Below are 14,023 nucleotides of genomic sequence, written 5' to 3' on the forward strand. Positions count from 1 at the left end.
CACTTAACTCCTGTCGGGTGACGACAGGAAATAATTCCCGATGGTAATTCTTGACGGAGAAGGATTGACCAGTCAACTCCTGAACCTGCCTCTGAAACCGTCAGGATATGCCGACAGGAATTGTAACCTTTCCTCTTACTACAAAGCCGTCAGGCTAAAATGGCATAAACCGACAGGAACTGATGTGTTATGTTCACGGTAATTTAATACTGCATTTAGTATATAAATATATACTACAACTTAAATCAGATGTTCATACCACAACACTTATACATCCAGCATGTCACAGTACACATGAATCACATATATATGTCACCACATTTCAATTGGCACTACAGATCACATATAAATTAAGTCATCCAAATCCACCATGTCCAACTAGGACTTTACACAGTAGCATGCACATCCAGCATGTCCAACTCCAACACTAGTACTCAAGGAGAACCTTTGTCTGCATTGTTGTTGCCATTAGCAGAACCACCATTTTCAGCATGTGATGACTGACTAACCTGCAAGGTGATAAGAATCAAAAGGGAGATACAAATCCAGCACATAATGAGAAAAGGTCAACATGACAACAGGTTTTCGATATTCCCGTGGGCTGGGTTCAAACCGACAGGAATTTGTGCACTGGTTTCTCTCGGGCGTTGGTCCGCTTCCCTGACGGTTTTTTGGAAACCGACAGGAATAGATCAAACCGACAGGAATCTCCCCATTTCTAGTAGTGCTTATTAGGCTCCTATCCATGCTAAACCATTCACTCTGCACTATTAATTTACACATTTCTGATGCTAAGAAATAGCTCTTTCAAATATTCAGTGATAGCCATTCGTTTTGGGAAATGAATCAAGCAAGGCATAAATTATCTCTGAAGTTATAAGATAGAAAATTTATCTAGTAGAAAGTATCTATAACAGAAATGCATAGGTGTTATTTTCTACTAGGAAATAGCTATTATTTCCTCTACTCTCTACAGATGCAGGCATGCATGATACAGGAACTAGCTTCATGATAATTACCAAGAAAACATTAGACAACATGAAAGGCAATATCTATCACCTACTGTTGCCCAATCTGCTCCAAATAGATTCAACACAAGACAAACGGTCAGAGAGAGAAAAATCAGTTGCCCAGTAGCTCCAAGATTAACTAACAAAAGAAGACGAAAAATTTATATATAATCATTATTAAAGGGTCAGCAAAGCCGATCACATAATAGGCTGAAGATACACAACAGAAGAAGATATGCCAAGACCAGGAGCAACCATATCAGAAAACATCTTGCAAGGATAAAGTAAGTAATATGTGTGTGGACAGAGCCTACTAAACATTGCAATCTGTAACCAGTAACCATACAACAGTGTGGTCACATAAACTCCATGTGTTGCCTCACTAAAAAACAAAGCAATAGTCCAACACCGCTCCAAGTGTCAACAGCCATGTACAGCAACAATTAAGTTGAAGAAGCTCACATTAGCTAAGTTGATAGATTGGTAAGTGCAAATTCTGGGGAGATGATAGAAGGGGGGAAAAGGCACATATAAAAAGGAACTACTGCATGTAAAAGATCTATAAACAGAATTACCTTACCCATCTAAATTTGAGCCCCATCTATACATGCAAACTACCAAAAATAATAGGAATCAAATGGATGTATAAATCAAGAATTTCTCCATTCTCTCCATTTCACAAAAATCACAATTTCTCAATATCTAAAGAAAAAACAAACCATGCTAACTATAAAAACTCTGAGGATGACGTTGCTAACCTTTTTAACCCCTTGGATGAGTGAAAACTTCAAAAACTTTGAAAAAAGTTGGGCAGCACCTCCACTAGACCCGAGGCTCCATGAACAAGTGCTCTGTTCATGGTGCTCGAGCTCGGGGAGCTAGGAAAACATGTTATATAGTGGGATCACATTAGTACATGTTGTTGTCAACAACCTCCGTACCAGCTCCAACAAAAGGACGGTATATATGTGCAGGAAGGATTGTCAATTCTCTAGTAGTGTTTACCATGCGTCATAACTCATCACATGTATTCAACTGCAACACTAGGAAAGGTAAATGTGACCCCATGTGCTGAAATAGTGTGTCCATTGACAACACATAGGAAATATTAGGAGGTTCGTGAGTGTTTCTTGAAAACACATGAGAGTCCTAGACTTTAGGGAGCTTTTCAGATTCTAGTAGTGAAACACAACAAACCTATCTGTTCATGGTCGTAAGTTGTAAGAGGCTAAGAGAAGAGTTCGCTCTGGCACTGTTGGTTGTAGATAGGGGTGGTAAAGGGTCTCAATTTTTAGCCTAGATAATCTAAGAGTCGGGCTCTAATCTTATATAATTTTAAGCTAAAAATATTAATATTAAGGATCAAGTTGGATTGTGAATAGAGCACTAGAGCCATTACTACCCCTAGTTGTAGAAGAAACAATTTCCGGCAGCGACCATTTCAAACATTTGCTTTGCTGTGAGGGGGCTGACAACGCAATTGATGCTGAAATTGTGAATGGCCAATATGGTGGAAATAGGATTTTTATACCAAGGATACATCTATCACCTTCAAAGGATATTATTACACTCCCATCAAGTTCAAAAGGAAGCAGTTTTGATTTTTCAAGTTAGATTGAATTTTGCAATGACCATTAACAAAGCTTGGGAGTAAGCTACACCAAATGTTGGCATATGCCTTCCTGAACGTGTTCTCACATTACTAGCAATACGATGCATTGTCTAGAGAGGTGTCTCAAAATACTACATGTGTTTTGGCCAAACCTAACAAAAATGTTATTCCAACTGAGAAAAGAACCAAAGATATTGTTTACAGGGATGTCTTAGAAGCATGAAAAACGATAGTTCACTATGTTGTACATGAACCATTTTTGTTTTATTTACTTCCCCTTACCGAAGCAACTAATGCCGCATTTCATTGTGCGGTAAATTTAAACTTGATGATGCAAGTTGATGCAGCTTCCATGGTAGTGTTATTTGGGTTAAGTGCAGTAGGCTAGCGAATTTAAACTTTGCTTCAATAATGTGTCCACACAAATTACTACGTTGGTTTAATAAAATATTATTATTTATGTCTAGATACTTTTATGGATATGCGATATTTGAAAGAATAAAATAATAATACCTATATACTTTTATTAAAATAAAATAATACTTAGATACTCTTATGGATATATATATATATTTATATGTATGTATGCGATATTTGAAAGGATTCTTGGTTGTGCTATACGACGCTCTTGGATTGGTCGGAAAATATCCGTAGTGTTTGCACCCATAGGCAACCTCCAATTTCAGCACACATGTACACACAAGGAAAAAGTCCAAATTACTTCCCTCAAGTATGGTCAAAGTCCGAATAACCCTCTTAACTATCTTTTGGTTCAATTTGGCCCATAAACTATGGGTTCAAGTAGATGTGAGGTATGGGCTGTGGAAAAGCTATCGTAGATTGTAGGCTGTGAGAAAGCTAAATTCCATTTGGTGAAATAGCCATAGCTTTTTGGAAACACTTACGAGCATACCCCACATGTCATATACAATCCACCCCACTCAACTCTCTCCCTTCCTCACTAATGAGCAGACCCCACTCATCAGCATCTTCTTCCTCCTGGCGGGGGAGCAGGCGCGCCCCTCTCCACCCCCCTCTCTCCTCCTCCGCCCAAACCGAGGATGCCCGCAGGGCATCTCGCGCGCACTGGCGACTGCGGAGCTCGCGCTCTCGCACTCGCCCACGGCCCCACTTCTCTCCTCCTCCCGCCATGGGAGCAAGCGCGCCCCTCTCTGCCCCCTTCTCTCCTCCTTCACCCAAAACGAGGCCGCCTACGGGGGAGCTCGTGTGTGCACCGGCGGTGGCCTTCTTACCGTCCTCAAGCCCCACCTTGACGCTGTCGTTGCTGGGATTGAGCGCGAGCCCCTTCTCATAGGCGGCGACGGCGCTGGCAGCGTCTCCAAGGCCGATGTGCGTAGTGCCGAGCCACGAGTAGCCCTTGGCCTAGTTGGGCTTGAGCTCAACGGTCTTCTGCGTGTCGGCGAGCGTGTCGGAGTAGCGGTGGAGGGAGGCGAGAACAGCAGAGCGGTTGGAGTAGAGGACGTGGTTGCCCGAGGCGAGCGAGATGGCATCCGAGAAGTGTCGCGCTGCATCCTCAACGCCGTGCGGAGAGTGGAGTTAGAGTGGGAAGCAGGTGCCGCCGCGAGAGAGAGAGAGAGAGAGAGAGAGAGAGAGAGAGAGAGAGAGAGAGAGAGATAACGGGGGAGTGAAAGAAACTAAAGCGGTACACTCATAACCGATGGCATACGAGTAATTTTAAGAAAAAGTTGCCCCTCACAGCGGGTAAAAGCAAGGAGGAGGTGGTGTCAAATTTGTATAGAGTTAAAGCAGCTTTTTTGAAAGCACCTGGGAGGGAGCTGTTTCCTTTGGTTAGCTTTTAGATTTTTTTTTTAAGCAAAAGCACCTTGAAAGCTCACGGAGCCTATGTTATTTAGTTCAATTTACCTTCAAATACAATGTCTTTTTATTTCTCCATATACAAGTCGAATCTTAATTTAAGATTTTGTAGGGTCGTAGTGAGCATCACAATGTATGTCAGAAAATATATTATAAATTTTTCATCATTGTTTCTTTTCTATAATTTTGCATCATAAGGGTTAATTTATTATTTAATATCATACCCTATCAAAATAGTGATGGAAAATTCTTAATATATTTTTTTCTATAATGTGTTATGATGTCTGCTATCATCTTGCAAAATTTTAATCCAAGACTTCGCTTGTACATAGATAAATAAAAAAGATCAATCTTGTTATGAGATAAATTGGACCAAATGATATAGTTTAGCGGGTAAACTGAATCAAGAAATAGTTTGGGGGGTTATCTGTACTTTAACGATACTTGAGGGGAGTAATTTAAGCTTTTTCCAGTAGGCAATGTGTTGCATTACAAATAAGCTAATTGGCTTTTAAATGGTGAATTTATGAGTTAAACATCACAGTTTGGAACCATTTGGAGGAAGCTAGGCCGATTTGGTTTGGTTCGAAACTGATGGCAAGATGGATTGGTTTTGTTTTTGAGTCAGATTGGTTGGATGGATGGGTTAAATAATTATGTTGATGTGCTTAAATAGAATAAGTTTGATCCGGATGTGGTTTGCACATCGTCCCATCCGTGGTTTAGTGGCAATATTGTGCAGTTGCTGCAGCTGGCTGCTAGCCTGGCCAAGCTGTAAGTCCACAATATTGACAACGTCAAGGTCCACTTGTGTTTTCTACACAAATGTGTGCCCATGCCTAGTTACCGCCTATCAGCTCATGCTTTTGTGGCCTCGTGGGTGAAGAATAGCAATAAGCACCAACTAATGATTCGGGTATTTTGTATCCCATCGCAATATATAAAAGCATGGACCCCAGGTCCCAAATAAGGAAGTACATGCGCCGATATGTTCATCTCTATTGTCTCTGATGATTATTATTGGCTAGTCGACTATTCCATCATCCTCGCTTGGGACCATGAATGACGCTTTCACTAGTTGGCATTTTTTTTTCTCTTCGAAATTATACATGCCAGCAGGAATATGTCCTTCCTCTATTGGCAACTGCCATTGTTGCCGTGTTTGCAGAATGTCAATGCAAGGTACCCAGCGCGTCTCAAGGAGACGAGGAATGTCAACTCCCAGTCTGTTTGAACAAGTCCTTAATTCCGGATCACATGCATTATGTATACATTACGATCCGGATGTCGAAGCTAGCATCGAGGAGCTAGATTTCTCGAGTTTGAGCTGCTCATAACACATTCACTAGTGAGCTGAAGGGGAAGCTCGATGATATGGGTTTCCTTGCTCATGACGCTGCGCTGCTTATTGTTGTGCTCATACTCGTCTTCAGGTGCCCTGGGGGCGGGGCTGCAGCTGTGCAAGCATCCGGCAATGTGACCATTCCGTCTGCCGCCACGCTTGCCCACTGTCCCAAGATGTGTGGCGACATTATCTTTGACTACCCGTTCGGCATCGGCGCCGGCTGTTTCCGGGACCCTGACTTTGAGGTCATCTGCAACCACAGCACTCAGCCCCCAAGGCTCTTCCTCAACGACGGCGACACCGAGCTCGTTGACGGCATCTCTTTTTCTTTACCCGCTAATAGTCCTGGTAAGTTCATACTAGTACGTAGTCCTGCTAGGTACATAGTACGGCATCTCTAGCTATGTGCATACGGAATTCCTTATCTATTAACAGATACATCAACATTTCTGAAAACCATGCAGAAGTTTTATGAAACCAGTTGTTATGGGGTTAAGACCCTCAGGGCCCAAACCAGCACGCACCACGCAATGCCCACAGCGCCCAGGGAGCGCATATCTTTTGGCGAGGGCAATTTAGGCGATTAGAATGAGTTTTTGAAAAGTTTTTTCTTTGGAAGAGTACAAGACGTAGTAACTTGACTTAGATGGGATTGCCATGAACTGACGCCCAACCCTAATCATCACGCCCTTGACACTAGCTCAGTAATTTCCTGAAATATCGCAGCAACACCTTTTGAATGCGCAGCAGTATTTCCAAACCTAGCCTTGTATTCTGAAACCAGTCAAAAAATCCTACAAACTTGTACAAATATTTCTGAAAACCTGGCAACATATATTTGTAGTCAAGTCCCATTTTGAATAAGGCAGGCATCGTTAGTTTATTATATCTTCACTTCCTTGAAGAAAAGGCTCATTTCATAACAGGTTTAGACGTCGCCTTTTCTCGGTCAATCCCCATGATTTCCGACATCGATGTGTACAACGTGTCATGGACAGCACCTGGCCGATCTTTTGTCGCCTCGCAAATACAACTAAACTTCACTGGCTGTGACTTCGATATATATTGGCTGCGTGACATTGACTCAAGGGCTTTGGTATGTGCGGTTACCTGCCCTAGCGAAGGGATCACGGAGACCATTGCAAGGCAAAGTTGCGATGGCATCGGGTGTTGCAGTAGTACATTTCCAACAGGTGGTATTTCAAGCTTGAAGTTCCAGTTCGTCAGGCGCAACAGCAAGGTTGAAGGTCACGCAAGAACTGAAGGGAGGACTAATCGGAGCTCTCTATGGGACAGAATCAGCGTTGAAACCTATTTTATGTTGCTTTCTTGGGGTGTCGTGTTGGATCAACAACCAGATTGTGCCGCGGCGGCAAAGAACAAAACCAGCTATGCTTGTGTCAGTGAGCACAGCACATGCACATATGAATTGAATGGAATGTACCCTTCATACATGTGTAAGTGCCGTGATGGGTATAATGGCAATCCTCATGTGCTTGGTGGCTGCTTGCCTGGTGAGTACACAATTGCTTGGTCTAAGCATTGGCACATTTAATTGCTGTTGCTTTATTTAGTAGCAGTTAGAAAATCAACTTGTTCTCCAAACCACAGGGTACAATCCAAATCCACAGAAGGTGAACTGTAGCCGATCATGTGGGAACATCAGTGTTCCATTCCCTTTCGGTCTGGAAGAAGGCTGCTCTGCGAGGGAAGAATTTCTGCTCAACTGCACTGACGCGGTGTCCTCCACGCTTATGTATGGTTGGGATCAATACGTGTCGGAAATCAATGTTGGCAAAGGCATCATGGCCATTAGTTCTGATGCTTTTCCAGTTTTCGGTACTCTCTACGCTCAGTCTACAGCCCCTCAAGATTTGCACTGGGCGGTAGCCAATCAGAGCTGCCAACAGGCGCAACAGGATATCTATGCATATGCATGTGTTAGTGCAAACAGTACATGCTTGGGCGTCAACTCAACAGAAAAATTCGTTAGTAATACCTACGTTGGCTATCGATGCAAATGTGTGGATGGCTTTGATGGAAACCCGTATATCCTGAACGGTTGCCAAGGTCCACGCTCGCATACAAAAACTAAAAACACCTATTCTTTTGATTGATTTTTTTTCCATCTTATAAACTTCATGTGGTTGCAGATATTGATGAATGTGAAACAACGCCAGGCATTTGCGGAGGGCCCTGCCGCAATACCGTAGGAGGTTATTACTGTACAAAATGCCCTGGCAAAACACAATACTATGACACAACAAAGAAGCAGTGCACTCAAGCAAAAAGGCAACCAAGTCTTCTGTTTGGTAAGTGAGTTTGTAGTACTCAATTAAATTTCACCAGGATTTTGTCCTACGTACAAGATCAAATATTTCTTTTCTTGATAGGTATTGTTATTGGGTTTGGTGCTGGCTTCGGAATTCTACTTCTTGGCTTGTCTACCCTACTCTTTGCCAATAGATGGAGAGGAGAAGTCGAAAAGAAGCAGCGTAGGAAGAATTTCCTGGAGAACCAGGGACTTCTATTAGAGCAATTAATATCATCAGATGAAAATGCTAGTGACAAGACAAAGATATTCTCTTTGCAAGAGCTCGAAAAAGCCACAAACAACTTTGATAACACACGTATCCTTGGTCGTGGTGGGCATGGTATGGTTTACAAAGGCATCTTATCTGATCAACGTGTGGTGGCTATAAAAAGGTCAATGATAATCAAGCAGAGTGAGATCAATGAATTCATCAATGAAGTTGCCATTCTTTCCCAAATAAACCATCGAAATATCGTAAAACTATTTGGTTGTTGTCTTGACTTTGTTCCCACTATTGGTATATGACTTTGTTCCCAACGGTTCACTATACCAAATTCTTCATTCGGCTACAAGTAGTGGCTTCCTTTTGTCTTGGGATGATTGTCTAAGAATTGCAACAGAAGCTGCAGGAGCTCTTTCTTATCTTCACTCCTCAGCTTCAGTATCAGTCTTCCACCGTGACGTTAAGTCATCTAACATACTCCTTGATGCAAACTACACTGCCAAAGTTTCAGATTTTGGAGCTTCAAGATTGGTTTCTATTGACCAAACACATGTCTCTACGCTTGTACAAGGCACATTGGGCTACTTAGATCCAGAATATTACCATACTGGACACCTTAATGAAAAGAGTGATGTCTACAGTTTCGGGGTTGTGCTTCTAGAGCTGCTGCTCAGGAGGGAGCCTATTTTTACAAGTGAGTCAGGCTCAAAACACAACCTATCTAGTTACTTTCTTTGGGAATTCAAGACAAGGCCAATCAAGGAGATAGCTGCAACTCAAGTTCGAGAAGAAGCAAGTGAGGAAGAGATTAAAAGTGTCGCCTCCCTTGCGGAGATGTGCTTGAGGCTTCGAGGTGAAGAGAGACCTACAATGAAGGAAGTTGAGATGGCATTGCAAACCATGCGAGCAAAAAGGTTCAAGTCATACCAAGCCGCTCATGAGAATGGTAAAGAGATGCATGGGTTGATACGTTTAAGAGCTAAAGATAGTAGTGATCATTCATTTGCTCAAGTTGGCTATAGTGTGGACCAACCAAGCCAAAGGTGGTGCAGTTTGGAGCAAGAGTTCATATCATCTGGGGGGGTACCTCGATAGAAACATACGTGGACTCCTGAATGTGGTCCACTTTCAGCTATTAATCCACAATATCCCACTGAAGTGCATTGCCCTTTGTACTTTGATGTATCTGCTTTGGTTGTCCTTTTGGATATGTTGTACAGTATATTATTTTTTTTCCTAGCTAAGCACCCCGTGATGTATTGTATTCTTACCTTGTTTTGGCACTAATTTGCTGTGAGATGCAACACGCCATCAAGACAGGTAAGCCCAGTTGCACACTTGCTATTCCATACTCGACCAAGTCACTGTGGTGTTCATCAATTCGCAAAATCTTCAATCCTTTCCACTGTTTACTTTAATCTGAAAGATTTCCATGATCTGTCATCTGCAAACTTATTGCATACTTCGACAGATATAATGAAGTCTAGCTTTATTCGATCCCTGTTGCACAAATAATTGACGGAAGCTGTGGTGTTCTTTCTGGCTAACACCACTACTTGCTTACGGCAACAGCACGAGCTTGGGAAGGTGAAAGTCGTGGTTGTCCGGCAGGTGACCTGCCAGCGATGTTGAGGCATTCTCTAGTAAGAACTGACACAACCTATCAGGATGAAAATATGGTTCATATTTGGGGAATGAAACATATTCGTTTAACTTATAAAAAAACCAAACGCTGCCTCACTGTGGGTATGGGAGAAATCGAAAGGATTCGTCTCAGCCAGATAGTTACATCCTGGAATTCCAGCTGGGAGCTCATCTAGAGTGACTGGAAGACTGTACGCTAGTCCTATGATCCAAGAAGGAAATCAGTAGCGACTTCTAAATTCAGGGAATATAAAAGAATACGGTACAGAACTAAGCAGTATATAGATACTGGTGAACCAATGAAATTTGCATAACTCAAGAAGAATGTGTAGCAAACATGTGAATAACATTCTATCTTCCTCGCATTAAGTTATACAAACCCAAGATTTCATTTCATTCTTAGCACCGAAGTCATGACAGCAGGAAACCCACTGCTAAAGTTTCACTTATTTGTGAACATTATGGCGAGAGATTGTGGGACCTCCAATATTACTTGGCTTTGGCAGACTCTCCGGCCTTGGCGAGCTCCTCCAGCTTCTTATCAATCTGCGCTTCCGTCAGGCCATCCAAGTTCACGCATCTCTCCACACCCATTTCTGACCAGTTAAATAATAGCAGAGGGTTAAGACCAAACGATATGTTCCATATAGCAATGCAGTGATGAAGACACACAACAGAGCAGATGTATCCTCCATGAATAAAAGAATCTAAAGCAACCATAACGTGCTGTGGCCATGACTATCTTCCCCCTGTGGTCGAGTTGTTATTAATACCATGTCAAGTTTGTCATCATTTTGTCGTCAATTAAAATACTCAACACCCATGATTAAATAAACAAAATATGAAATACACTCCACTGTAAGTATAAGAGAATTCAATACTGAACTATATACATAATTTCAATCATGAAATCCGTATTCTTTTAAACAGACAATGCGACAGACAAGTGCCAATAGATGATATAATACAATACTTGAACACCCTGAACTGGAGGGCATTTCTCTGTTTAACATTACTTATACTAAAGTACTGCACTATGCAGTTTGCTGAATGACAAAACAAACTAAAATCCAACAACAGGTTTCCAGTATAATTAGGTTCCTTTGTTTCATATCAAAGAATGATGCTATCAAGTCTCCGAGCATTTCGCCTTGTAAGATAAGAAAACAAGTAGCTTGGAAGACCCCAGGAGATATGCCTTAATATTTTGTTATGGTCAACAGTTAGGTTGTAAGAACTCTGACCATGAGAATATGATTTCCGATTAAGTGGTGCCCTATGGAAACAAAGTTGCACCTCTGTAAAGCAGAAAGCATGGCTCCACGTTCATCAATAGTGTCCCAAGCTATAATTTATTTTCTTAAAATAAAGTTATTCCATCGAAACTGCATCAACATAAGCTTGGTCCATTTATGAAACAAAATTCTTTAGCATAACCTAAAGCATTGTCTTGTCTTTCCATATTGATTCCATTAAGATAGCAGACATAAATGAGAAAAATAATGGATTAATTGGATCCGTGCCATTACAATTTTCAAGTTTTTGACTAACGCCACTACAACTCGCGTAATAGGATAGGTGCCATTACAATTCGATCAAAATCTGAAACGTGCCATTTTCTACATCTCTGAAAGCCTTGGTCCCACTTGCAGATGTCCGTATTTCCATATAGCCTAAAATGCCATAGGCATGTATCCAAAATAGGGTCAATAGTAGTAATTATACAAGAATAACATTACTAAGGACATGGTGCTGATCCCATTTCTGTCAAATTATTTGCTTGCACATCAATGGGCTTAGGAGGCATTTGGCAAAATAAACTTAATTGGAGGCCTAAAGACGGAGCTTGGTTCAGCTTACATAGTTGAGCGGGCATTTAGGTTTTATTTGGCTAAGGCGAGATTGGCATACTAAAAACCCCCCACCACCACACCACCTTTTCCCAAGAGAATACAGAATATTCATATCAAACATTAAGGTCACCCGTAGTGAAAACAATGCCAGCTGGTTTGTAGCATCGTAGCTTTGATGGCTACCGGTGCAATGAGCGAATCAAGAGATGCAAAATAATGGAATTCCGTGGAACTGGAGTGAGTAGATGCAAGGCACACTAGTAAAAAAAGGGCATACCCGGTGCTGAAAGGTCTCACACAAGGTGGGGTCTGGGGAAGGGAATTCCTAGACAGCCTTACCCTTGAAAAATTCTTTTAAAATTCTGCAAAATGGCTAGTTCAAACCAAGGACATCCAGGCCACAAGCGGAGAGTCTCTACCACTGCACCAGGTCCGCCCTTCATGCATGATACGCTAGTGTCAGGTAAAAATGAAAAATGAAATTGTTGCAGCCCCACTTGAGAATAGTGAGGTGGATGAAATAAGTAATGATGACATTTTATTTAGCTGTGAGTTGTTGGAGAGGGATGAGATGGCAACCACTATGGGTAAGAGGTAAATCTACCTTCTGCGGAATGTGGCAGGGGGATGGAGCTTCAGGCAGGATCTACATTGTGAGGGCCCTGAACATCTAAGAAATAATGTAGTGGAGTATTCACATAGTAAACCTACTGTAATTAGCTCATGATGCAAATGAATCTAGATTTTAAGTTGAGCATATGGCCATAGCCCATAGCATGCTATAATCCTTTTGACTGCATATCAGCTTTATGATAACTGTGAAATAATTCTGAAATTAAATCAAAACGTTACTAATGAGACAGCTCTATTGCTTTTACTTGCAAGCAAAATGATGAAACAGAATGCAACCGTTACAATAGAAGAACCGTGGAAGAAAATTTTGTCCAGAACTATAAAGCTGAGGGAGCCATAGAATCAACTTAGCCGTCACATACCACAATACATTGGTAACACTAGTTTTTGAAGTTGGATTCGACATGGTCCTGGTACAACACCATAATTTACCATCCAGGACAGCTATCCGAGGGGGTTTGTCCGTCAAGAATACACCACCAACTAGCCTGCACAATTATTCTCAACAAATCTCTGGCAGGTGTTTCAGTAACTCTACCGTTTTGCCTTAAACATGAACAATGCTAAACCTACAAAGACAAGATCCAGCAGTGCAGATCGGAACATTCCACAAGGGACACGGCAATATTTAGAAGCGGACCCGTAGAAACGTCCCAAACCAGTCCGAATCAGACCTTGAGCCGAAGGGCGAGAAGGAAGAAAAGAGAGATGCGTACCGTAGCGCGCCCACAGCTGGGGCTGGACGCCGGAGCACTCGCGCACGAGGAAGGGGAGGGAGGGGTTGCGCGACTTGATGTCCCCGTAGTTCTTCTTCACGAACTCCCTGCGGGCAACCAGATCGGCGACACCGCCGCGTGAGGGAAATCCATGCTCAAGAGGGAATCCGATGGGAGAGATGGGGGAGCCGGGGAGGAGGGGTCGGTCGCTACCTGGCGGCGGCGCTGGCCGGGGAGGACTGGCAGAAGAGGACGCGGATCTCCTTCACGCTCCTGGACAGGGTGCCACGCCACGCCATCGCCGCCGGCTGCTCGCGCTCGATTCGATTTCTCGCCGCCGGCTGTGGGGGAAATGGGAGGATCCGAAGCCGAGAAGGGGAACGGACTGGAGCCGGGCTCGTTGGATTGTTTGGATCGGTTCCACACCGTTCGATCACCGGTCGGTGGTCAGGAGGTGGCTGCCTCGAGATTTGGGTCACAAGGGTTTGGTACCGCGCCTATTTGCAATTTTACACTTGTCCCAAAAATTGCAGCTCAAAAAATTGCACGGTTTCGAACGTGGTCTGGTTCAAATGGCAGATGTGGACAGAAATGATGTGGTCCGTGAATTTTAAATTTGTGACATTTTCTCACCGCAGCTAAGGTACAAAATACTTTGTAAGCAAAGAAAAAGATTGCACTATAGTTAATAAAAATAATATATTTACAATATGGTCCCTCATGCATGGTTCTACCTTCCTAATGTGCCATCAGCAATGTGTATTAAGCAACGTATTCAAAATTCACACCGAAATAAGAGTACGCGCATGCGTGTATGCGATCCTCCATATTTGTTTA

General features: G+C 42.6%; 2 protein-coding genes across 2 annotated transcripts; one reads left to right on the top strand and one right to left on the bottom strand.

Moving 5' to 3' along the window:
* The first annotated feature begins 3,540 nt into the window (after positions 1-3,540).
* Positions 3,541-9,683, top strand: LOC112900572 (wall-associated receptor kinase-like 6). The gene is given in 8 exon segments (XM_025969419.1): positions 3,541-3,972; positions 5,627-5,682; positions 5,892-6,145; positions 6,730-7,317; positions 7,415-7,873; positions 7,957-8,115; positions 8,197-8,614; positions 8,616-9,683. Coding segments are annotated over 8 exon segments (3,186 nt in total). The 3' UTR covers positions 9,436-9,683.
* A 581-nt stretch (positions 9,684-10,264) lies between these two features.
* LOC112901540 (NADH dehydrogenase [ubiquinone] 1 alpha subcomplex subunit 2) lies at positions 10,265-13,589 on the bottom strand. Its single transcript, XM_025970471.1, has 3 exons — positions 13,400-13,589; positions 13,187-13,293; positions 10,265-10,580 (listed from the first exon to the last, which is right to left on the bottom strand). The coding sequence occupies exons 1-3, from the start codon at positions 13,483-13,485 to the stop codon at positions 10,474-10,476; spliced, it is 300 nt and encodes a 99-aa protein (XP_025826256.1). The 5' UTR covers positions 13,486-13,589; the 3' UTR covers positions 10,265-10,473.
* Positions 13,590-14,023: the final 434 nt, after the last annotated feature.

The sequence above is a fragment of the Panicum hallii genome, chromosome 7, assembly GCF_002211085.1.
Source record: "Panicum hallii strain FIL2 chromosome 7, PHallii_v3.1, whole genome shotgun sequence".
In the NCBI taxonomy this organism is placed as follows: Eukaryota; Viridiplantae; Streptophyta; class Magnoliopsida; order Poales; family Poaceae; genus Panicum; species Panicum hallii.